The sequence below is a fragment of the Malaclemys terrapin genome, chromosome 12 (genome assembly GCF_027887155.1).
Source record: "Malaclemys terrapin pileata isolate rMalTer1 chromosome 12, rMalTer1.hap1, whole genome shotgun sequence".
NCBI lineage: Eukaryota > Metazoa > Chordata > Testudines > Emydidae > Malaclemys > Malaclemys terrapin.
In genome coordinates, this window is record NC_071516.1 from 21,396,564 (window position 1) to 21,419,421 (window position 22,858).

At 51.5% G+C, this 22,858-nt stretch overlaps 1 protein-coding gene across 1 annotated transcript; it reads left to right on the forward strand.

Moving 5' to 3' along the window:
* Positions 1 to 1,215: 1,215 nt before the first annotated feature.
* EMILIN3 (elastin microfibril interfacer 3) lies at positions 1,216 to 21,283 on the forward strand. The gene is made up of 4 exons (XM_054044878.1): positions 1,216 to 1,568; positions 6,232 to 6,354; positions 13,905 to 14,152; positions 16,271 to 21,283. The coding sequence occupies exons 1-4, from the start codon at positions 1,375 to 1,377 to the stop codon at positions 18,163 to 18,165; spliced, it is 2,460 nt and encodes an 819-aa protein (XP_053900853.1). The 5' UTR covers positions 1,216 to 1,374; the 3' UTR covers positions 18,166 to 21,283.
* The last annotated feature ends 1,575 nt before the right edge of the window (positions 21,284 to 22,858 follow it).

A 22,858-nucleotide genomic window follows, 5' to 3' on the forward strand; every position in this document is an offset into this window, starting at 1 on the left:
GGTTCCTACCAAAAGTCATGGGTTTACACCTAGCAAGCTATAAAAATGGGTGTCACTTGTTTCGAAACTCAGCTGCCCACCCCCTCTTAAAAGTTCAAAATCCAGATTTATGCCACACTTGGTTACCATGCATTTGGAGTGTCGTCTCCCGCCCTGAGCCCCGTGGTTGATGGCAACAGGAAAATCAGGGGCAACATAAAATCACCATAAGTTATCCAGGCACACTGGCCCTACGGTACCCACCAGAGATGTGGAGATGCACCTGCCACATTGGTATATATATATGGGTGTGTTTGTGTGAAGGGGATGTGGAAAAAGCAATGGGCCAGCTTTGGGACTGAAACTGAAGTCAGTTGAACTGTTTCTCATTTCTTTCCCCAGCCGTGGGCGATTGCTTTCTTCTAAATGATTACGGCTGATGAAAACCTGACATGATTTGCCGTTGGAGGCCAAGATGGGAACTTAGCTCATTCCCAGCATTGCTCAGATGGTCCCTCACCTGGCCGGGGGTGAAGAGCTGAGACTCCATAAAGGGCCCTTCATTCTGGCCAATGGCTCTCCCTCCCCCTCTCCCCCATTCATCCCCTTCTTTTTCTTCAGGTGACTCTCCAGGAGGGATGAGTCCCCGAGAGAACCGTGGGCAGCTGGGATTTCCAGCTCCGGAAGGGCCTGCTCCAAAAAGGATTTGATGCTGGAGAGTGAAACTGACTCTTCTATAAACTCCCTCCCCATCCCCCCAACCTCCCATCCCTGCTTTTGTCTCCTTCTCTCCTGTCCCTCCCTCGCTGCCCACCTACTGCATCTTTCTCCCCCCTCTCCCTGCTTCTCTCCCTCTCCCTCCTTGTTTTTTAACCTCTTGTTTGATGCTGCCCGGTGGGGGGCTCCTTCCCTCTCCGGCTGGGGGGAGCATTCCAAGGGCCAGGGGGAGGGGATGGATGGAATATTATGCTAATCCAGGGAGATGGACCCGCCTTTCCCCCTGCCCTCGTGGAGCTGGGGCTGGTGAGGAGACAGCAGCAGGGGAACTGCAAGTAGGGTACAAAAGAGAGCCAGGGAGAGGTGGAGCGGACAGCAGCGGCAGCCTCTGCCTCTCCAGCGGGCAGAGGGACAGGGGCGCTCTCCTTCACCTTTGCTGCCCTCACCCTGTCTGTGTATTTATAGGATTTCCTACTCCCCCCCCCCCCCAACTGGAAAGTTTAACCAGCCTTTAAGAAAACCGTCTTTGCTGCTTCTCCAGCGCTGCCGGATCCTTTGCATCTCCCAAGCCAAGCAGCAGAGATTCGCATCCGATCCTCAGTGACAAGAAGGAGGAAGGTTACAAGGCTAGCTGCAGAGCTCCCTCGCTCGCTTTCTCCTCGGAGGGGCAGAAAGAACATGAGCAGGACAAGTGGAAACTCTCTCTTCTGGGTTTTCTCCTACCTCTGCCTGGGGACGTTGGTTTCTCTGACGGATGCCAAAGGGACCTATTACCACCACCCCGCCCCTGTCTCTTACAGTAACAGATACAATCTTTATACCTCAGGATCTAGCCCTCAGCTCAGCCCGGGGAAGCCCATGGGGAAGCACAAGTAAGTGTGTCTCCTCGGTGTCTCGTCTTTCTTTTCCGCTCTGTCTCTTTCCCCATTGAATAGAATGGAAATCGCAGGCTGCTCGATTTCACTGCTGGTCAGTTTCATGTGACGGGGGTGGGAACGAAGGCTCAGCGCTGCCCAGGAACTCGAAGCTACATTTCTGGGCTGGGCACCGAGCTACCGAACCGGAGCGGCGCTTGGGAAGTGCCTGTATTTCTGTATTGAATCTGTAATGCTGAGGCAGGGCAGGGTGGGGAGAAGGATCCGGATTAAAAATGTAACAGCCCCGCTCCCCCTTCATTTGCTCTAGAGGCGCTTGTTTGGCCGGAGCTCGCTCTGCCCGTGAAAAAAGGACCGATGTAGGGTTACGGCAGAACTCAGAGGAGTCAAGAACTATTGGAAAGGAGCGATCGATGCTGGCAGTGCCAGCCAGAGGGTCCCCAAACCCCAGTAACATTTTCCAGCTGCCGCCGTTAAAAGCTCGGAGCGAAGCTGTAACGCTGCTAGCCACAGGTGGCTACCAGGGACAGAGCCAGCATAGCCCTCACCTTGTACCGCACTAGCTACTGGCCGGCAACGTGTACCATTGGTGGCTGCCTGCCTGGGCTCCTAACGGCAGTGAGGCGGGGTATGGGGCTGAGGGGTAGAAAGGGCGATCAGTCAGTCAGTCTCCCCAGCTTCCTTTCCTGGGGCGCCCGCCCGCCCCGGCTGAACTGGAGGCTGGCGGGGGGCTCTTTGGGAGACTTGCATGGCTTAGCTGCCATCCCCAGCGCTTCTCCTGCACGTGCAGCGCTCCAGGGACTCTTTGGTTTGCCGTGTCCCCCCCCCCCCCGTGCTGCTCTCCTTCTCCCGGCCCCTCCCATTTATAATATTCTTTGCCCCATTAGCTGCTGCACCCATTGGCATCCACTGGTGGGAAATGTCTCCAGCCCCAGGCAGGAATGGCCCAGTTCGTGCACTAACCCAGTGCCATCCCTCCCTGGCACCTCACCCTGCACCCTGTCCTTGTGGGGGGGGGGCATACAGAGGAGGATGCTTTGTTTCTGCTGCTCAGGGGCTGTATATTGGGGCTACTAGGCAGCTGAGTTGGGGAGCCAATATCAACTTCTCCCTAGACACATGCTCAGCCCCCCTCCCCGTCCTCTCCCTCTCCCCGCACCAGCCTGCCCACCTACTGAGTCCTGGGAAGGGTTGAATTGCAGAGAGGGACAATTATCTGGGGGAGTGCTCTGGCCTGTGCTATGCAGGAGGTCAGCCCAGATGGTCACGATGGTCCCTCTGGCTTCAGAATCCACGAAAACTCAGCCTTGATCCATTGAATGGGAGAGCTGGATTGTCTCTTCCCTTCATTTTCCAGGGAGCTCAGAGAATGGCCTGTGCTGGGCAGAATCCAAATCTCTAATCTCTTTACTTTGGCGTGAGTTTCACGCTCATAAAAACAAGGCGCTGATAATACTAACTGTAGCCCAGCACAGTGCAAACAGGGCTGAGGAGGCTACACACGTGTCTCTAACAAATGCACCAGTCCTGACTGGCTTCCCCCTGTTATTCCAGACTCGGGCTCCTCCGCTCCAGGTAGACAGCCCCTGCTGTGTTAGCCCTTCTCCTCTCCTAAGCAGACCCTGCCACCACTGCCTGATTAATGTGATGATCTGGGATGTGTCTAGAAGGGTGCCTTAAGAATGAGGCTGAGACCCTCAAACTCATTGCATGTGTGACTGAAAGGTGAAGGTCTCCTAGCGGTGAGGTCCCAAGGCAGCAGCTCCCCGGCCCACTGCTGGCTTTGGTCAGGGTGCAGGTGATGGCAGGAGAATTGTAGCCGTTTCCTCGCTTGGGGCTGAGCAGCCAAACAACAACAGAACCATTTCACATTTGAAGAGCTGTTTGCTCCAGCCCCATGAGTTCACTCATCCCCATCTGCTTTATCTCATGGACCCACCGTATGCATCTCAGCCTTTGTCCTTGCACCCTCATCTTCTCCCGCCGTGCCATCTGCTGTGTCCCTGTGGCCTTAATCCTTCTCCTCTCTCCACTTCTCTGCTCTCTCTGCCCCGCATTCTGAACTTCTCAGCACATCCCCATCTGCTTCTCCCCACAGCCCAGCGCTTTGGTGGAATTGCCTCAGCGTCCCTCTGTTCTAGCACTACCCTGTTCTCTTCCCACTGGGCCTGCCTCTGCTGACCTCAATCCCTCTGTCCAGCACCCAGTTGGATTGTATTGCGCTTGCTGCCCCACTCTGGCTGTCTTGCCTCCCGTATCGGTCTACACTTGTTACAGTCTGCACATTAATCGAAATGGGCGCCGTTACTTGGCAGCACGTTCCCATGGTGAGAAAAAGAACGTGTCAAAGCAGACTTGCCTAACTGGTCATCCAAGGCAGAAGCAACCTGGGTACCGTTTGATTCACTCAGTGGCTTGCTCAGTGCAGGCATTGTGCCTACAGGAGGAGGTCTGGGCATCCTACCTTTTTGCAGTCACCAGCCATTCCATCTCCCATTTGTGAGAAAACTCCTAGCATGAGCTTCCCAGGAAGCTCCCTCTTTTTCCTACTGTCGATAGCCATGCTGCACTTCACTGGAGCAGTCTGTCCATTAAGGCTGGGGGCAGTTCCCATCACTGACTTGGGTGTAAGGCAAGTAGATATTCCACCCCACCACCACTCCAGCCTATGATCCTGTCTTCACTGGACATGGAACCAAGTGTAATCCACGTTAGATGTTACTAAGACCCTGTCTCCACCATAGGAACTACCATGGTGAAGGACCTGGTTGCAATACAGTTGTCCCCCAGCAAAGGTATGAGGTGAGTCAGCCTGGCAATGTAGGAGGGATGAACTATGGTTGAATCGTGTTCTTAAGCCATGCTAAAGCTTGGACATTTGCAGAGCTGTGGGGAATGTGGTTCAGTCCTGCCTACACCTCCAGGCAAGGTTTCTGAGCACTGCTGGAACCAGGAGCAGGGGAACCTGTGCTCTGTGCTTATTCTGGAGTGCATGCTGGCAAAAATCTGAAGCAACCACATAAGGACCTGTGGGACTCACCTCCAACACTGTGACAATGGTTTAGCAGACAGAAGGAGTCCTTGCTTCAGGAGCCTAGCCACTAAGTACATGGGGAAGCCAGCAGCCAGGAAGAATCCTGTGCTCTGGGAGCCTCTCCCAAGAGGTTGGGGAGAAGGAAAGAGCCAAGTGCATGGGGAAGCAGACAGCTCAGCTCTGTCTTGCAGCCCAGGGCTCCAACCCTAGAGTATAAACGTACAAAGGAGGCGGAACTGAGCTTCCGCAAGGTTCCTGAGCTCTAAGCCAAAGAGCTGAACCCAGATTTCTCAAGCTTTGCTGGAGAAGTACAGCTATTTAGCTGCATCCCATTGATCCTGGTGAGAGGTACTTGGAAGCATTCGTGCCTGTCTTGTGGGAAATGCTGGTACTGAGATCTCAGACCCTGTCCCAATGTAGATACATCAGCTATTGTACTTCCTTATGTTTGCCTGGGACAGCACTCAAGTCGCAGACAGCAACATGTGGGTGAAGAGCTAGGAGCAATTTACTGCCTTTCTTGGTTGTTCTGGGGTTGTTGTTTCAAGTGAAGGGTGGGGAAAGCCCTTGGCGTGAGGTTCTCACATGAGAAGGGTACGTGTACAGTGTATCAGGGATAGGAGAACCAGCCCAGATTTAATCCGAACCCACCTAACCCTGGGGCTTCTCACTCATTTGAAAGTGTTTGACTGACTGGCTTTGCCTGTTCTCACTGCCAAGTCACAGCCAGGAAGGGAATACAGGGGGAGTGACTAGCTTAGTGATCTTGCTGACCCAGACAACTAGAAAGCCCTGGAGATCTTGTGAGCTGATCTCCTGAGAAAGCCTGAGCAAAGACATTCAGACACAGTGAAATTAGCATCTGTGATCCTGCCAGCCCTGGGATGGAGATGGAGTTCCCACAAACTCAGGGAGAGTTCTGCACAGATAGCCCACAACCAAACATCCGAACCCCTCCGCGGAGATGAACAGTGCAGGCATGATCAATAAAGCTCAGCGTTATGTACCTTGCTGTCAAGACTCAGGGCTTGCGCTGAAGGAGCTCCTCATGGCCTAGGACCCAACGTGTCCATCACTACTGTACGGTACAACTCCTCAATGCAGCCCCAGTGGTTTTACACGTGGCCTAATGCACCACAAGGCAGGGCCCTCTGTCACCATGCTTGCATGGCATGATATTAACCTGAGTGGTCACAAGGATGCTTCAGGTTAACAAATACAGAGGCTGAGCACAACACGGAATCCAGGCTGGGGCATTCAGGTGACGTTTGTCTATCCCCGTTCCTTCCCTGGAGACCCCAGCACCCAGCTAGGTGTGGAGCAGTGGGGGTCCCCTCACTCTGAGCTCTCTTGCTGTGACTTTTCCAGGTCAGTGGGGTTAGCTAATTCATTATTCCAAGTGAATGAACAGGTGGAGGGAGCCCTCTAGCAGTCTAACCCTAGTGGAGACCTTAGTAGCAAATGCTAGCCAGGTGGAGGTAAACTCTGGACTGGAGGGTTTTTTTGAGTCTCTCCCTTGGAAATGGACTTTGGTAGCAACACCCCATTCTCCTTCCCTTTTGTGGGATTCCTGGCTGCTTTTTCTGGGCAGTGGTTTGACTGTGTTCTGCTTTGTTTCCACTGCAGGAGCTACTGTGCATACGTGGTGCAGAGAAATGTGACATGCACCCTGCAGGATGGGGTGGAGAGCTACGTGAAGGCAGAATATCACAAGTGCAGCTGGGGGCCCAAGTGCCCAGGGAAAGTCCTGTGAGTACATGTTGGACGTAGCCATGGGAGTGGCATGGTAGGATCCCATGGTCATTTAGACTGAACGCTTGCCCTAGTGTAACACATATGGAAATATGAGTGTGCTGCTTTCATGTCACTGTCCCAGGGCTGGGCCACATACCTCCTGCATGGATGAAGCTTATCTGGCTTTCTGCATACACTAATGATGGGGAGGCAGTGGATTTGCGTCTCTGGAATGTGGGTGTAGTGGAAATTGCATCAGAAAAAGAGGTCCAGTGGATGGGGTACTAGCTGCGGCTGCTCATTCCCAAGAGCTCAAAGCATTGACCTTTTAATACCCTCATTTGACAGATGGGAAACAGTGGTATAGGGAGGTGAAGCAACGTGCCCAGAATCACACAGTCAATCAGTGGTGAAATCATGAACAGAACCCTGTATACAGTGTTCATTTCTGGCCAGCCCATCTCAAAATATACAGAAGCAACAGAAGGCGGTTCAGAGACAGGCAGACAGAGCCAAGAGACTTCTGAATGAGGAGAGATTGGAAGGACGGGGATGGTTTAGTTTAGAGAGATAACTGAGTGGACATGTTAGAAGTACACAAAATATGGAACGATACAGAGATGATAATAAATCATAATACTCAGCTCATAGACAGCACATTTCATCCATAGATCTCAAAACACCATACAGAGGAGATTGGTATCATTAGCTTCATTTTACAAATGGGGAAACTGAGGTACAAAGAGGCAACATGCCTTGTCTAAGGACAGCAGCCAAGCCAGGAACAGAACCCAGGTCTTTTGAGTCCTAGGCCAGCATGCCAGCCACTTGTCCATCCTGCCTTTCCCTGGGAGCAACCTAGTTACTATCTCACAGCACAGAGAATAGCTAGCAAGACATTTAAAACAAGTCAAAGGAAATATTTTTCTTTGCCATGCATTACAAATCTGTGGCACTCATTGCCACAAGGCACCACTAAAGTCAGGAACTTAGCAAGACTCAGAAAAGGATTAGACATTTTGATGGATGGTACAGTAAAGTCAATCACAGTTGCATTAGATAAGGTAAAAACATAAGGGCTACAGCCCTTCATGCTTCAGGGCATAAGCCAACCACTACCTGCCTGGGATAGGAAGAAACTTCCCCTTAGGGGACGACATGCTGTAACTCTCCACTACAAGGTCATGGGGGGGGAGGGTGTTTCCACCTACCTCTGAGGCAACTGCTGTTGGTCACTGGAGGAGACAGGATACTGGACTGCTACTAGATGGATCCATTGAGCTGACCTGGTTTGGCAGTTAGTGTGCTTCTCCGTCTCTAAAGCCCCTGAGCTAACCACTGGACATTGATGCCATCACCTGAGGCTCCCTGGTCTCATTTCCTAGAGCTGTCTCTGAGTGACTCAAGGAAGAGGGGGCAGCACAGACCCCATCCTTTTGACCCAGGAGCATTAGCCAGGACTCCCTCTGGAGCCCATGACTTCTGCTCTTTATGCAGCCTGAGGGAATGCAACCACAGGAGCTCACTGCACTATGACCTGGAAGTGAACCTGTGTCTCCTTGGCGACAGCACCCAGCCTAGTGCACTAACCACTAGGTCCCTGGGCCAGCCAGACTCATAGGGCAAGACAAATGTGACCTGTGGGTTTTCCCTTTCCTTCCCCCATGGTGCTGCTCCCTTGGAGGGAGCTGGTCCCTGGCCCAGCCATTAGGGTGCTCAGGGCTAGAACGACTGCTCTGAAGAGCAAACAGATTTCCAAAAGCAGATACCCTTAGTTTTTTATTTCCTTTTTGGGGGGGAGGGAGGGGGGGAAATGCCATTTAAACCCAAATGCACTGCTCCCCCTGGGAAGAGAAAGGACAGGGGCCCTGATGCCCCAGACCTACTAGCACACTGCTCCCACTGGGGACATAAGGGGCAGGAGAGAGTTGTGTGTGGGGGGGGATCACTCAAGGCCTCTGTCCCAGTTAGGGAGCAGAAGGGCAGCCTCTGGTCCTGCCCAGCCCCAGCAGTTTTGAGACACCTCTAGTGGGTTTGCAGTTTGGAGACCCCGCCCGCACCAGCACATCTCCCACCCTTCTTTCCAACCAACGCTGCCCTCTCTTCCCGTCTCCCACCAAGAGGATGAATGGATGAGGCCCACCTGTGGTGTGATGGTCTCCGGTGGGTCGTGCACTAATGCTACCCACAGGCTCTCATCCAGTAACCCCATCCCACCAAAGGGCAGCAGGAATGAAATCAAGTCGCTGTCCCATTGGTGGAGTAGGCAGCCCAATGCAGCTGTATCCACAGTATCAAGACTGGGTGAACTCATGTGCTTTATGGAGGTGGCCTGATAGGTCCCCCCTCCATGGGCACCTGCCTCAATTCATCTGGCAAGGATTCTAAGCAACTGCACAGTAATGGCTGGGGGAGAGCTGGCTGGGGGGAGGGAGTCAGCAGAAAATTCCAATAAAAATTAAAATAATGTTGGTTTTGCCAACATTTTTCATGAACATTTAGGGAAACATTTTAATTTGGAACCTCTGCCACAGTGCCCCCTGCTCCCATTCTTTTCTAGGCGGTGGCTCTCATTGGCCTACATCTCCCATGATACATCATGGTGAGGAGGAGGTGGTGCATCATGGGACTCCCTGGTCATAGTGCATCCTGGGAGTTGTAGTCCAGGAGGGGAACTTCCTAGAGAAGAATGAGCAACTGAACTACAACTCTCCTGAGGTACTGGAGCAGCATATTTTGGTTGTCAGGAGTTAGTTGTTGGCTTTTTAATCTGGTTTTTGTTTTTTTTTGAAGAAAAGTCCAACATTTCTGTGGAAAAGAGACAATTTTGGTGAACATTTTCATTTTGTCAATACTCCAATTTGATAGAAAAATTTTGACCAGCCCAAGTCCAGGGTTCAAATGCAGTCAAATGCAGAGGGGAAAAAGGTGTAGACCATGGAAAGGGAGCCTGTCCATTTCTTGTACCAGGAAAGTATTTTTAAACGCCCTGCCATCTAGTAATGGTCCAAGGAAAAAACCCTGCTGTTCAGCAAACCAGGGCTGGAATAAGATGATTTCCTTTCTGCTTCTCTAGCATCTGCATCCAAGAATCTAAGGACTTGTGAGGACATTAATTTGGCCTCACACTGTCTGATAGCTAAGCAGGATTGTGATCCCATCCCCCTCTCACAGATGGGCAAACTATCCCAGGGAAGTTAAGGATCTGATTGTCAGAGCCCCCACATCTCATATTGAATCCCGGGGCCTGAAAAGGTCTTTCACTGAGCTCAGCGCATCGGGTGCATGTTGGGTGCCAAGTTCTCTTGGAAACCTGACTGGCAGCTCAGCAGCAGGGCTAAAGCAGAACCCAGGAGCCATGACTCTCAGCCTTTGCTATGCTCCCTGGCGGAGAAATTTTGGTAGTGTCAGTCAAGTAGGAGGAGAATGAATGAACTCCAGCAAAGGTGGAGTTCCCCACATTTTTCCCCTCCCTCCCTCCCTCCCTCCCTCCCTCCCTCAAAAATATCATAACCACTAGGAACCTCACAATTGTCACTATGCTGCATTCTGTAGTTTGCATGGGACTTCTGTGAGATTGGGGAGGGGGAGAACTCAGACCACTTGAGCTAAAGGAGAATCTCCACAAGCTGATAGCAGTATAGGGCCTATGACACACCATTTGAGTCCATCCGGTGGAAAGCAGTAGTATACACATAAAAGCCTGTTCTTTGTATGCATCCATAGTTAGCCAAACTCATTCTCAAGCAGCTGGGGGTGTCAGGCGTTCACCCAGACTTGCTGGAACAATTTTTATAGTGGGGGTGCTGAGACTCATTGACCCAAACTGTAAACCTTGTATATAATGGAAACCACTTCAAGTCAGGGGTTGCTGCAACACCCCCTGCACCCCTAGTTCCAGTACCTATGAGTTCACCTCACTCAGACATGGGTGTGAAAGCTCCTCCTAGGTTCTCCAAGCTGACAATGTGCTGCACAATGGCAGTCACACCACCACTGCAGCAGTGGGGCTAGACTCTAGCTCCGAAAGCTCAGCCCATCCTCCACCACTTGAGCTAAGGATGGTGGTCACGCTTGTCCCTGAGCAGCATCTATGACAAATTTCAGAGTAGCAGCCGTGTTAGTCTGTATCCGCAAAAAGAACAGGAGTACTTGTGGCACCTTAGAGACTAACAAATCTATGACAAAGTTGCACTGTTCAAATTCTCCCCACTAGAGGGCAGCAGTGCACCGGCTGTTTCTGCTAGCTAGCCAGTTGGTAACCAGCCCCACTGAGCACTGACCTGCTCCCACTCCCTGCCCCATTGCATCCCTTCAAACACACACACACTGAACCAATGGCATTTGCTGAAAGAGGCCGCATTGGCCAGCTGCACTTTTTACACCGCTTGGAATGCTGCACACAAGAGCGAGGCAGTTTTTCCAGGCACTGTTGATCCAGCTGCAATAAATACTTCCTGTTGCTGGCATTCAGGGAGTTGGGGAGGGGGGGGTTCTTAATTGCAGAAGGGCAGTGTGTTCCTCATCATGAGTGGTGCCAGAGGGCAGCGCAGCAGGGCTGGGAGCGCCTCGTGCGCCAGACGCCTTGCTCGCCCCATCCCGAGTTCCACTTACAACCCCCCGCCTCTGCCAAATGCAAAGAGCGACAGGCTGCAGCCCAAACGTCTGCTCAGAGCCGAGGCGATGGCTTGTGCCAATGTTGTTATTGACAGTGGCTGAGTTCGGCAGCTTTTACTGCGCACCACGATATTTCCGGGCAGGCTTAAACACTCTATAAAAAATACCATAGTAACTTGGAGACTTCTGGAGGGAGGAATAATAAAAAGCGAGCTGCTTTTTCCAGCCCCTGCTCCCCCTTTCTGACCCTTGCTTGTGTTTCCAATTGAACAAACAGCAGCTCACGGCAGGTTCCTGCGCAGTGTGGCGTTCCGTGGGGGCTGGCCAAAAGGAGGCTGGAGGAACTGGCCGCTGAGCAAAACCCTTCCCAGTGGACGGGGACTAAAACCACCAACCAGAACAAGCCCTCCTTTCCCAAGCACATTGAGAGGAGCTGCGCTAGAGCTGCCCTGTGACCGTAGCTCTGTGATGCTCTCCCTTTGGAGAAGGTGCAGCGTTTTGTGTGTGTGTACTTGGCCAAGTACATATAAATCAGTATCTGTATACATCCACCTGTGTATGTACTAGGACATGTATGTAGATTATACACCCACATCCAAGTGAATATAGGCAGAAGTGCAGGAGATGTGCACATGCATCCATGGCTGTGCGTGTCAGTTCATGCCTTGCACCTCACTTAGCCATATAGCATCCCTTGTATGAGTGCATGTCTGCACTTGTGTGCATTAGAACAACATAAGGTGCTCCCCAATGGGCGAAGACATCTCCCTTTGTGCTCGACATCTGGCTAGCATATTCCCCATACCATGCAGTAATGCACATGCAGAGTTCTTCCGAAGTGGAGTAGAAAGCTGAGGGGCCCAACTCAATAAATGTTTGAGAGAGTTGAACATTTTCAGTGTCGCCTTTCCACTCGGAAATGCTGTCGGCAAAATCAAAATGATTCACAGGAATGTTGATTTCAACTAAGTTTAACTGAAACTATTTCAGTCAAAATGGAGTATTTTGTTTCATCTTGCTCAATTTTTCTTGTTTTGACTTAATTTTTTTGACATTTATATTAACATGATTATATTAATATATTTGCATTATATGTAGCATGTTTCAGCCGTGGCAAAATGTTTTGTTAAAGTGATTGCAATGTTTCCGAAGTGAAATATATCAGAATTTCAATTCCATGGTAAATTTCAACTTTTTGTGCCCACTCGGACCAAAGGGAATTTCAAAATATTAGAATTTCCTGCAGAGCAGCAATTCTGTTTTCAGAGCAGCTCGAACATTGGTTCAGCTCACTTTGGGAGCAAAGATTCGGGTCCGTTTTCATTCTGTCCCAATTGGTTCCCAAGCTCTGTGTTCATACAAGGTCACTGGAACTCTGGCAGGGATGAGGCCTAGAGAGAAAGGGAGGAGAGGGGGGAGTTTACTCCTGTCCTAATGATAGCTGTTGAATTCACATTAGTGACGTCACTGATGAGGTAGAGTGAGGGGAAGATGAGGTGGGATTAAAGTAGAGGGTTGCTGTTTGAAACATGCACAGGAAGGATGGTCCAGTTGTTACATCCCAGCTCTGCGTTCTAGGGTCAGCTCTCTGCCCCATTCTTAAGGGGCCGTAGGATGTGTCTCTTAAGCCTTTCTCCCACTTTCCCCTTCTGTAAAATGTGGACAGTAAAATGTGCCACGCAGGAATGTTGTAAAGCTCACTCCATCACCAAAAGTGAAGGACTTTGAGAGTCTTGGCTGGCAGGCAGTGAGTGAGGTGCAGAGGGTTATAACAACATCCACCCAACCCACAATGCTTCCCATGAGGGGAAAATACAGATATTGGGCACTGCTGCCCTCTACTGCTTAAAAACAATCAGTATTTTAGAGCAAGTACAGCAAGTGGGGGTTTATTCTAACGATGTTCCATTCTAGAAACGTTCTCCAAAATACAGCAGTCTTTCTAAAGGTATTTGACCACGCCTGTAACATTCCACAGGAAAGATCTCCCTCTCCCATGCAATTCTATGGAGTTATTAAAAAACAAACTGGAAAAGGTTTCTCTTTTAAATTCTGTAACATTTGAGTCATTTCCACCAAGCCTCTGAGTTTTTTCTTTCTTACGCAGGCAGTCATTTACTGTGTATTTGTGCAAACTTTAGCAAAATGAGGCCCATTGTAGTTGCCCTCCAGATGCAATACCTAAGTTTAATAATACAAATTATATTGCTAGTGGTCTTTGATTTTCAAAGTGAGAGTCACAGCAAAGCAAAGAAAGAAAGGTGCATAAGCCATTCTTTGTATGTTCTTCCCCGTCCATCCATCCATGACTTGTTGATCTGACTGTAAGCTCATGGGGGGTGGGGAGCCAGGGCCACCCAGAGGGTGGGGGGCAAGTGGGGCAATTTTCCCTGGGCCCTGCAGGGGCCCCGCGAGCCCTGGCCAAGAAACCCTTCCCTGGCTACTCACCCAGCGGCGGTCTGGGTCTTTGGCAGCACTTCGGCGGCGGGCCCTTCAGTCGCTCTGGGTCTTCGGCGGCATTTCGGCAGCAGGTCCTTCAGTGCTGCCAAAGACGGCGAGTGAGTGAAGGACCTGCTGCCGCAGACTTGGAGCGCCACCCACTGAGTACAAGCACTGCAGTGGGTGGCGCCTTTTTTTATGTCCGCTCCCCCGCTTTGCCCCAGGCCCCCTGAATCCTTTAGGTGGTCCTGCGGGGAGCTGTCTCTTGCTCTGTTTGCACAGTGTATGGTGCAAGCTCTGTTGGGGCCTGTAAGGCAGTTACAGTTGGGCCTAGATCCACCTACATGATAGTGTGTGGACTAGGAAGAGAAATGCCAATAACGGTTACTATTTATCATCTCCAGCATGGCAAGAAAGGTGGCTGATTCAGGACCCCCCTAAAGTGCTCGAGATCTAGATTTCAGTTCGTGACTCTGCTCTCCCTTCCTTCCTCCCTCATCTCCAAAAAGGTACCGCACCTTCTACAGACCCAAGTACAAGATTGGCTACAAGACAGTGACTGAGCTGGCATGGAGGTGCTGCCCAGGACTCATGGGAGAAGGGTGCCATGACAGCCCTACTGACCAACCAGGCCTGCTACCCCAGCGCCCCAGCCCTAAGATTCCTCCTGGTCACAAGATGTTTCCAGGTCCTAGAGTTCCTCCCCATCCCCAAATCCACCCTGAGCCGTTTCCAGGTCCAAAGAAGAACCACTATGGTGAGTGATTGAGCCCTTCCCGGGAAGCTGCATTGCCTTTGATTTCACACCCACAGGTTATGGTTGCACAGAAACTAATGACACAGGCGGCCCCGTTGTTAGCACTCTCAGCAGAGACAGCCAGGACGGAGGCCTGCTCACGCACAATTCAATTACTGCAGTGGCTGTACGTTGACATAACTTAGATCGACTTAATTGTGTAGCGTAGACCCATAAGGAAGAGCCCCTCCAGCGTAGGCTCGGGCCACAATGACAGGGCACCGTGAGGAAACTTACATGACTGCAGTTGTCAGAGAACTTCCCTCACCCAGGCTGTTAAAGCACCTTTCACCAGCACCTGTGCACAGTGCTGGTTGTAGCTGGGCTCCTGCAGCATTTCGTGGGGCTGGGTTTCTCACACTCACCGCAGCATGGATCATTTGCAGACAGAACGTCAGAGAATTGTAGGATTCGTAAACGTTTATCAGGCAAGATGGGTTTTAGGGCCAAATGGATGGAAGGTAATTCAACAGGTTCCAGCTGAGCTAACTTCTGCAGTAGAGTGGCTACAAGGTGCCCACGTAAAAGGGGCAGCAGGAACTAATGGAGGGTGTTTTGAAATATACAATACAGTCCCGGCCCTTTAAAAAATTCCTCCCATGTCACAAAAAGGAGGAAATCACCCTCCAGGCAGGAAATTCCTTGCAGGGCAGGTAGAACTCTAAACGGGGGGACTCAACTCTTTGGGAGCAGAGAGGCACGTCTTACCTTTCAGAGGGCTGGGCCTGAACAGATGCTCCTCTACTTTCTTTGACACAGCCCTGCTTTTCCAAGGCTGCTCCCACCTGCAATGCTAAAATCAGGAGATTTCCCCAGTGCTGGGGGCTTGTCTGTGTTCTAATCATGTGCTTGGGGGTGGTGGGAGGTCATCACTGACCAAGTTGCACAGCTAAGTAAGCATGGGGCAATGTGCCTCCCATTCCCTGGGGATGGAGGGGAAAGAGCCGAGGCCAAGAGGTGGGGCAGGGATTTGGGTTTTGAGCAGCCAGGCTTGCTCGCATTTTACCTTGTAGGGAACACAAGGAGAGTTGGTAAGTTAGGGCCTGAGTCAAAGCCCACTGAAATTAATGGGAGACAACGGTAGACTTTGCATTAGGCTGCAGCAGAACACACCTAGCTGGAGCATCTGTACGTACAGATGTCCTATAGAGGCTGGGCGCCCCGCTAGAGTGGGTAGCCCTGAAAACACTCCCGGTACCTAGAGTAGTCGCAGTGTCGGTCTCTGCTTAGGGCAGCAGGAACCCCATGGAGTGGCAGATACAGAATTTTTACATATGTTGTACAGCCAGTTTGCCCTGCGGAGCAAGAGGGTGCAGAGGAAGGAGGCAGTTCTCTAGAGCTATCTGAGGCAAGTGGGGTGGGACAGGACACTGGGCTTTGCAGCCTCATCAGACTGCTCAAACCACAGAGAGCCCTTTCCAGCTACCCACGGCCCAACCCTTGGCCAAACGCAACAGACATCACTTCTAATGGGGACTGAACCCATCATCCCCCAAAATACAGGCCTCTACCCCGTTTACTATCAGTAAAGAGCAGGGATTACACTTGCTGGATCCAGGTATTATAGGGAGACATGAAGTCAGGCCCAGAGAGCCACAGTCATTAATACACAAAGGGAGCAGAAGAATAGAGACTTTCAGCTATTCACCGCCCATCTCCTTGCAGTTATGGCCTGCAGCTATGTAGACATAAGAAAAAATTAAAAACCCATGGCTGCCCCATGCCACTGACTCAGGTTCATGGGGCTCAGGCTAAGGGGCTGCTTAATTGCAGTGTTGATGTTGCAGATTGGCTCTGGGACCATGCGAGGTGAGCTGCAGCCCAAGCCAGAACATCTACACTGCAATTAAGCAGCCACTTAGCCACAGTCAATGGGCTCGGGCTAGCCACAGGTTTTTAATTGCAGTATAGACATACCCAGGAAGGCCAGGTGGGCTGCTTGCCATGTTAACCATCTGAATACCAGAAAGTTGAATGCAAGCAACAGGACAGGCGGAAGTCAGAATTAAGGTGGAGAAAGCTGTAGTAGTCGTCGTTGTTGTCGTCATCATCTTCCCCTCTGTTTCTTCTCTGATGTAGGCAGGAAGATGCCTGGCATCTTTGGGGACAGGCTGGACCAGCTGGAAGAGGAGGTAAGGCGCCTCTCGCAGTCCTATGACAGCCTGCACAATGTGGTGAGCGGCCTGGGGGATCACCTGCGTCTGGCCATCCAGGAGGATACCAACAAGATGATCGGGTCTCTGATGAACAGCCCAAGCGTGCCCGACTCAACAGTGGGCTTTGGGGTCATTCCCGATGGGATTGTGGATGTGGCTGACAAGGCGGACATCACCACCTATCCACCCGTGGGTGAGATCCTGGCCAAGGTGAGCGAGGTGAGCGACGTGCTGAAGACTAAGACAGATTTGCTCAATGAGGTGCATGGCCTGGTCCTGGACCATGACGGGCAGATCAAACACCTGCTGGAGTCAGCTAGGCCATCACCCCTCACCTCCATCGACATGTTGGAGGAGTATGTGGACACCCGGCTGAGCAACCTGCGAGCAGAGATGCTGGATGGCTTTGAGAAGAAGCTGGTGAAAATCCAGAGCACATGCGACTTCAGGATCAAGGAGGTGCAGCAGCAGTGTGAAGAGGAGAAAGCTGCCAACTTGCGGCTACAGCAGACCCTGGACGGCAAGGAACTGGAGATCAAGAAGGAGATCTCCCAGCTAGAGACCCAGATCCAAGGGTTGACCGTGGTGGAGAGCTGCTGCGGCAACCTGAACTACCTCACCGAGCGCATGGACATCCTGGAGAAGGGCCTGCACAGCATCTCTGAGTCCCAGAAGAACCTACACTCACAGCTCAATGGTGAGTTCTCCACCATCACCCTGGGGAGCCTTGTTGAAGGGCGCTTCGAGGACCTGGAGGCGAGGCTCAATGCTACAGAGAGAGAGACTGGCAGCTGCTGCTCCAGCTTGGAGGACAGCATGATGGGCCTGGTGGGGTCAGAATTGGATGGTGTGAGGACCTCGTTTGAGGACAAAATGAGGACCTTGGAGGACAGGTTCATGACCATTGTGGGGGAGCTGAGCAATGTCAGTGCCCCAGCGGGTCTGGATGGAGCCATGATGCCCTTGCTGGAGGGAGAGCTTGCCAACATGAGGAAGCAGACAGACGAAAGACTGGAGGTGCTGCAGAGCCGGCTCACCACCCTGGAGAGCACCTGCTTACTAGGCTGTGCCTCTGCTTCCAAAGATGTGGAGACCTTCCGGACTGAAATTGAGGACTGCCAGAGCAAGAACCAGGATCTGCTGCTCAGAATGGATAGTAACAACGACCTCCTGCGCAAGTTGAATGCCACCATCCTGGAGATCCAGAGGCGGATTGAGGAGGAGGCAGCCGGCTCCCTGCAAGGCGAGATCACCCTGCTCAAGATCAACCTGAATACCGTGAGCAAATCCCTGACAGGGCTTAAGGACTCTGTCTCCCAGTACTCCAACACCGTGCTGCACGTCAACTCTTCACTGGACGAACACGAGCGCAAGATAGAGGACGAGGTGCACTCCATTCAGGAGAAGGTCAGCGACCAAGGCTCGCAGCTCATCTTCAGCAACAAGCGCGTCCTGAACCTGAAAGGCGATCTGGAGAGACTCAAAGCCAGGATCGTGAATGACCTAAGCAACTGCAAGAACGCCGCACACGTCCTGCAGAAGGAAGTGGCCCAGTTCGACAGCCGTGTGGCCCAGGTGGAAAACATGTGCGGCGGGCTTGGTGCCATGACGGGGAGCCTGGACATCATCCGTGATGAGCTGGAGAAGCACACAGGCAGCCTGTGGGGCTACATGGACCATATGAACGGGACTTTGGCCGCCCACTCTCAGGAAATAACTGTACTGAAGGACAACTTGCTGGATTGCCAGGCCAAAGTGACAGAGCTGGCCGAACAGGTCACCCACTTGGAAGGCGCTTCAGAGGGGAAGCAGCATTAGCTATACCGAAACCCACCTCTCTTTATCCTTGAAGAACAGAATTAACTTATATCACACAGACGCTACTGTGACAATGGGTTGGTTTTTTTTTTAAATATAAATGGAAAGCTGCTATAATCCCTTCTCCCATTTCTTTAATTTTTTTTTTCTTGCCTGAGAAAAGTGAAACCCTACAGCCCAAGTCATCCCTTTGCCATACTGAACTGGACTGGACTTGATATCCCTTCTTGTCACTTAGCAGCTGTCCTAACAACATAGGAGATCCTGGTCATAGCTGGGTGGTTGTTATGTAGCTGTGACCCAGGAATGACAGTTCAGGACCAAGCTCAAGGCAGAATCATTTTGGAGGATTGATTGCTTTGGAAAGAATAAAACTCTGTATTTGTAAGGCAGGATGGACAAACTCTGTTCCTAAAGGATCACATGCATCTTACCCACTGGGGCAAAGAGATAGTCAGGGACCCACCTTTGCAACACCCACCTGGGGATATTTGGATTTTAACAGGGAAAGCCTTCTAGCATGTACCCTGGGGAATTTTATTCCCCTTTTTGACACAATGGCTTCCATTCTATTCATCTGAGTCCAGGTTTCTGTCTCTCAACCAATGCCTAAGCCAATTTAAAATTAGATGCATTCCCCATCCACCCACCCCTTTTGACAGGCATCATAGGGGGATATGCATGAAGACAACATAGGTCTATAAACAACCCTCTTCCTCCCCTGCTACTCCTGAGTGTAGCACCTTTGCTCAGCTTCCTCCATCTTGCCAGTTGTGCTATGGAGCACACAGTGTGCCCTGTTAGAGATTCAACTATTTTAAGCGTGGCATTTTGGGGGAGTCCATTTTAGGACTGTACTGGGCCTGAATTTAATAAGAACAAGGGGTGCTGGGGGTCCTGTGTGTTTGCAGGCCAAGGACTGCAAATTGGACACAGCTCTTTGCTTGTTGCCTAAGTCACATTGGAACCCAGGTCTCCAAAGATGAAAAGCCAGGGCATTAAGCCATGTTGCCCCCCCAGCCCTGCGGAGTAATTTAAGCAATAATGGGGATATGTGCAGGTGCTCTTATCCCATAAATGGCTTTACTTCCCACGATACTCCAGGTATAGATTTGGAGAAATAGGATTTATCTGTTCCCAGGCTGCACAGGGCAACGTGTGTTCATGTTCACTATCCCATCGTCACAGACAGGAGTGGGCAACTGGGATCACATTCACTTCACATACCCCAGGGCCCCAAAAGCCTTCTTGGCTATGCGACTTCCCTAGAGAAGGACTTCCTTTGTCAAGTGCAGGCAGGAGGCGAAGGTAAGGGCAAGTCTCTCACAGTGCCTTTGAAAGCAGAACCCTTCCTCGAGGGCGGGGGGATGTTAATCAAGGGAAGCTCAACTCAGCAGCATCATTTGGGAGATCTCCACATTTCACCCAGTTTTCCAGCTGGGCTGGATGAGGCACAAAGGAGCCCAGTGAGGCGTCAGATCCTTGAGTAGTTCTGGTGAGCTAGGAATGGGGATTCACCCCACAGTGGAACCAGGAGGTGCCGGGGGCCCTCTGCTCCCACGTCTGGGCCATTTCACCTTAGTACTATGGCACATTTGTGACATCCAAGGACTTGATTCTGGTACTCAGACTGGCAGGAGAGTTCCTCTGCTACAAGCTATAGCCCAGGAAACAAGGGAAAGGTTAAACTGCGGTTTCACATAGAGCACACGGACTGACGAACTAGCAGGAACCCCCTCTGCACACTCATTTTTGGGCATTCTCATCCCTTGTCTCCTCCTATTACCACATTTCTTCCCTGTAGTGTAACCCATTGCACCTGAGAGTCAGGCAGAGGCTGAAACTGGGCTCTGAAGAAACCGCCCCCTTTGCTCCATTTCCTCATTAAGCACATAGTAGCAGCTTGCCACACAGAACAGCTGGAAACAGCCTTTCCCATGTGATACAGCTTTAACGTGAGCCCCGGCCTGGGAGTGAAGAGCATTCCCCCTTTTACTGAATAGCTGGGGATGCAGAACTCAGAGAGGAACGTAGTGAGAGGAGCACTGACCGAGAGTGCCCCCTGAGACCATACATGTTCTTCAGCACAAATCCATGACTACTCCACCCTTTACCAGCTGTGCTTTCAGTGCTGCATGGAATCAGGCACTTCTCCATGCCTGTACTCAGCAAGGACAGTGGACTAACAAAGGTGAGAGATGTCTCTCCACTGGGTGGGAAAGAGGCCCGAGAGCAAAGCTGGACCATCTCCTGGCCACCACAGAAAAATCCCTTCTCAGCCCATGACTACCTTTAGCTCTCTCAACCCAGAGAAGTAACTTACAGATTGTGCTCTCTGTACTGCTCCATGCTTCCAGATAGCCCTGTAGCAGTAGTTCTCAACCAGGGGTCTGGGGCCCCCTGGGGGGCCACAAGCAGGTTTCAGGGGGTCTGCCAAGCAAGGCCAGCATTAGACTTGCTGGGGCCCCAGTCAGAAAGCCAAAGCCCCACCCCGAAGCTGAACCCTGGGGCCCTGCACCCCACCAACTGGGGCTGAAGCCAAAGCCTGAGCACCTTTGCTTCGAGGGAGCCCCAGTGGTATGGAGCCCCAGGTGACCAATTAAGAGGAAGATAAGCTTGATAGTAGGAGATTTGTTTTATCTATAGCCAGTGTGATAGTCTGCATTTTCAAATAGCAAGTGGATGAGGGGAGCAGCTCCCTGGAGGTCAGAGGGAAAATAGGCTCTTAAAGCTAACACAATGTGGGAGGGGGATAGTTTCAGATAGGGCAGGGGGAGAAGCAGTGGGGAGGCATGTTGATCTCTCAGAAATGGTGCTATATTTGAACTCCTTTCCGGCCAGTCACTTGAAGACGCTGACAGTTTGTAGGTCTGTTCTTGGACCACCGAGTTTAAAAGCTAAGTAACATGATGTTTAAATGGGCATTTGGTGCTTTCGAAGGAGGAATCGGATTGTACCTGCATCTTCACTACCTGTTGGAGGTGGGGGGGTTCTGGGGCAGTTGTGAAATCCCATTAAAGTCCATTTTGAGTTGTTTTTAAAAACTTTGTACATTTGTTCAGCTGTTAAAGCTGAAAGACGGTTTGTAATAAGAACAAAAAATAAAACTTCTTGCTGAGGTTTCTGGTATCAAACGACTCCCTTAGAATGAACAGAGGTGCAAGCTCAGGGCTTAGCTTCCTGAGAGAGGCAGCCAGGATTGAGACACAAGAGTTACTTTCCAGAACAAGTTGTTTGAGGGGTGGAAGTTGTGGGGAGGGTGGGTGGGGTTGCAGCCTTGTTCAGTCCATGCTGGTAGAATCGCTGGAACAATCTTTACATGCAGAATGTGTTTCAGAAAGAGGCTTTTGCTCACAGGAGCATTTGTCATTCTCCTGTTTCTATTTATTTCATAATTCAGTGTGTGCAAGAGCACCTTTCAGCTTGGAAATGGGGGGGAGAAGAGGAGAAGGGAAGCAGATAAAGGACCGACATTTAAGCAACTTCAGCCAGCCCTCCCTTGTGACACTCAATTATGACCCTATGTTGCAGAGGGCTGAGTACTCAGTGCCTGAACTCTCTGGAAAGTCTGGATGCAAGGGTGGGCACTGAGCCCTGTGAACATTCTGGCTTTAAGACCTGAGTTCTGAGGCCGTGACTGCTCTCTAGGGACCACAAGGCTCACAAGAACCTGGCTTGCTTGGTTTTTTTAAATGAGCGCAGTCTGCAGTAAGGTCTAAATGGACAGGGGTGCACCCATTTTGTGCCCAGCTGCCAGCCGCGCTGGGATCGAGTTCTGCAGGGGGGCAAAGGCAGGGCATGAAATGCATGGTCTCACCTGGCACCTACAGGGGAAAGCTGCAAACAGCAGAAGCTTCCCTCCTATGAGTTATAGGGACAAGAGCCAATGTGGGATTTGAAACCCATTTTGAGTTCACGCTCCTTCCATGTGGACTAGATGTGGACTCCTGGAACAAGTCACTCTTGCTCTCTGCAAATGAGACAGGAGGCTCCCTTTGAAGAGACATATCCCCTAGGGGAGCCACAGTTAGAAAGACGGTGAAGAAAGCCTGGAAGTGCCCAATGCACCTTTTTGACTGAGGTTAGAGAGCTTCCATCTTCCCCCAACCTACAGGTCAGGTCAGAACATTTCTGAAGTAGGCTGCAGTATGGCCACAAGTCAGAACCCATGGGTGCTACTCTCACCTCTGCCAACAACTCACTAGCTGGCCTTAAGCAAGTCACCTCTTCTGCCCCAATTTCCCTTTCAGTTAAATAGGAGACAGCGGGGAAGGCTTAATTGTAAAAAGCACTTTAAGATCCTCCTACAGCAGAACAAGGTCATAGAGCAGGGATTGGCAACCTTGGGCATGCGGCACACTAGGGTAAGCCCCCTGGGGGGCCAGGCCGGGTTGTTTACCTGCCGCGTTCGCAGGTTCGGCCGATCGCGGCTCCCACTGGCCGCGGTTCGCCGCTCCAGGCCAATGGGGGCTGTGGGAAGTGGCGGCCAGCCCATCCCTTGGCCTGCACCGCTTCCCGCAGCCCCCATTGGCCTGGAGCGGCGAACCGCAGCCAGTGGGAGCCACGATGGGCCGAACGTGCGGACGCGGCAGGTAAACAAACCGGTCCAGCGGGCCGGGGGCCTAAGGTTGCTGATCCCTGTCATAGAGGATGAGTTGGAGCACCACTAAGTGGCCTCATCAAATCCAGCAGG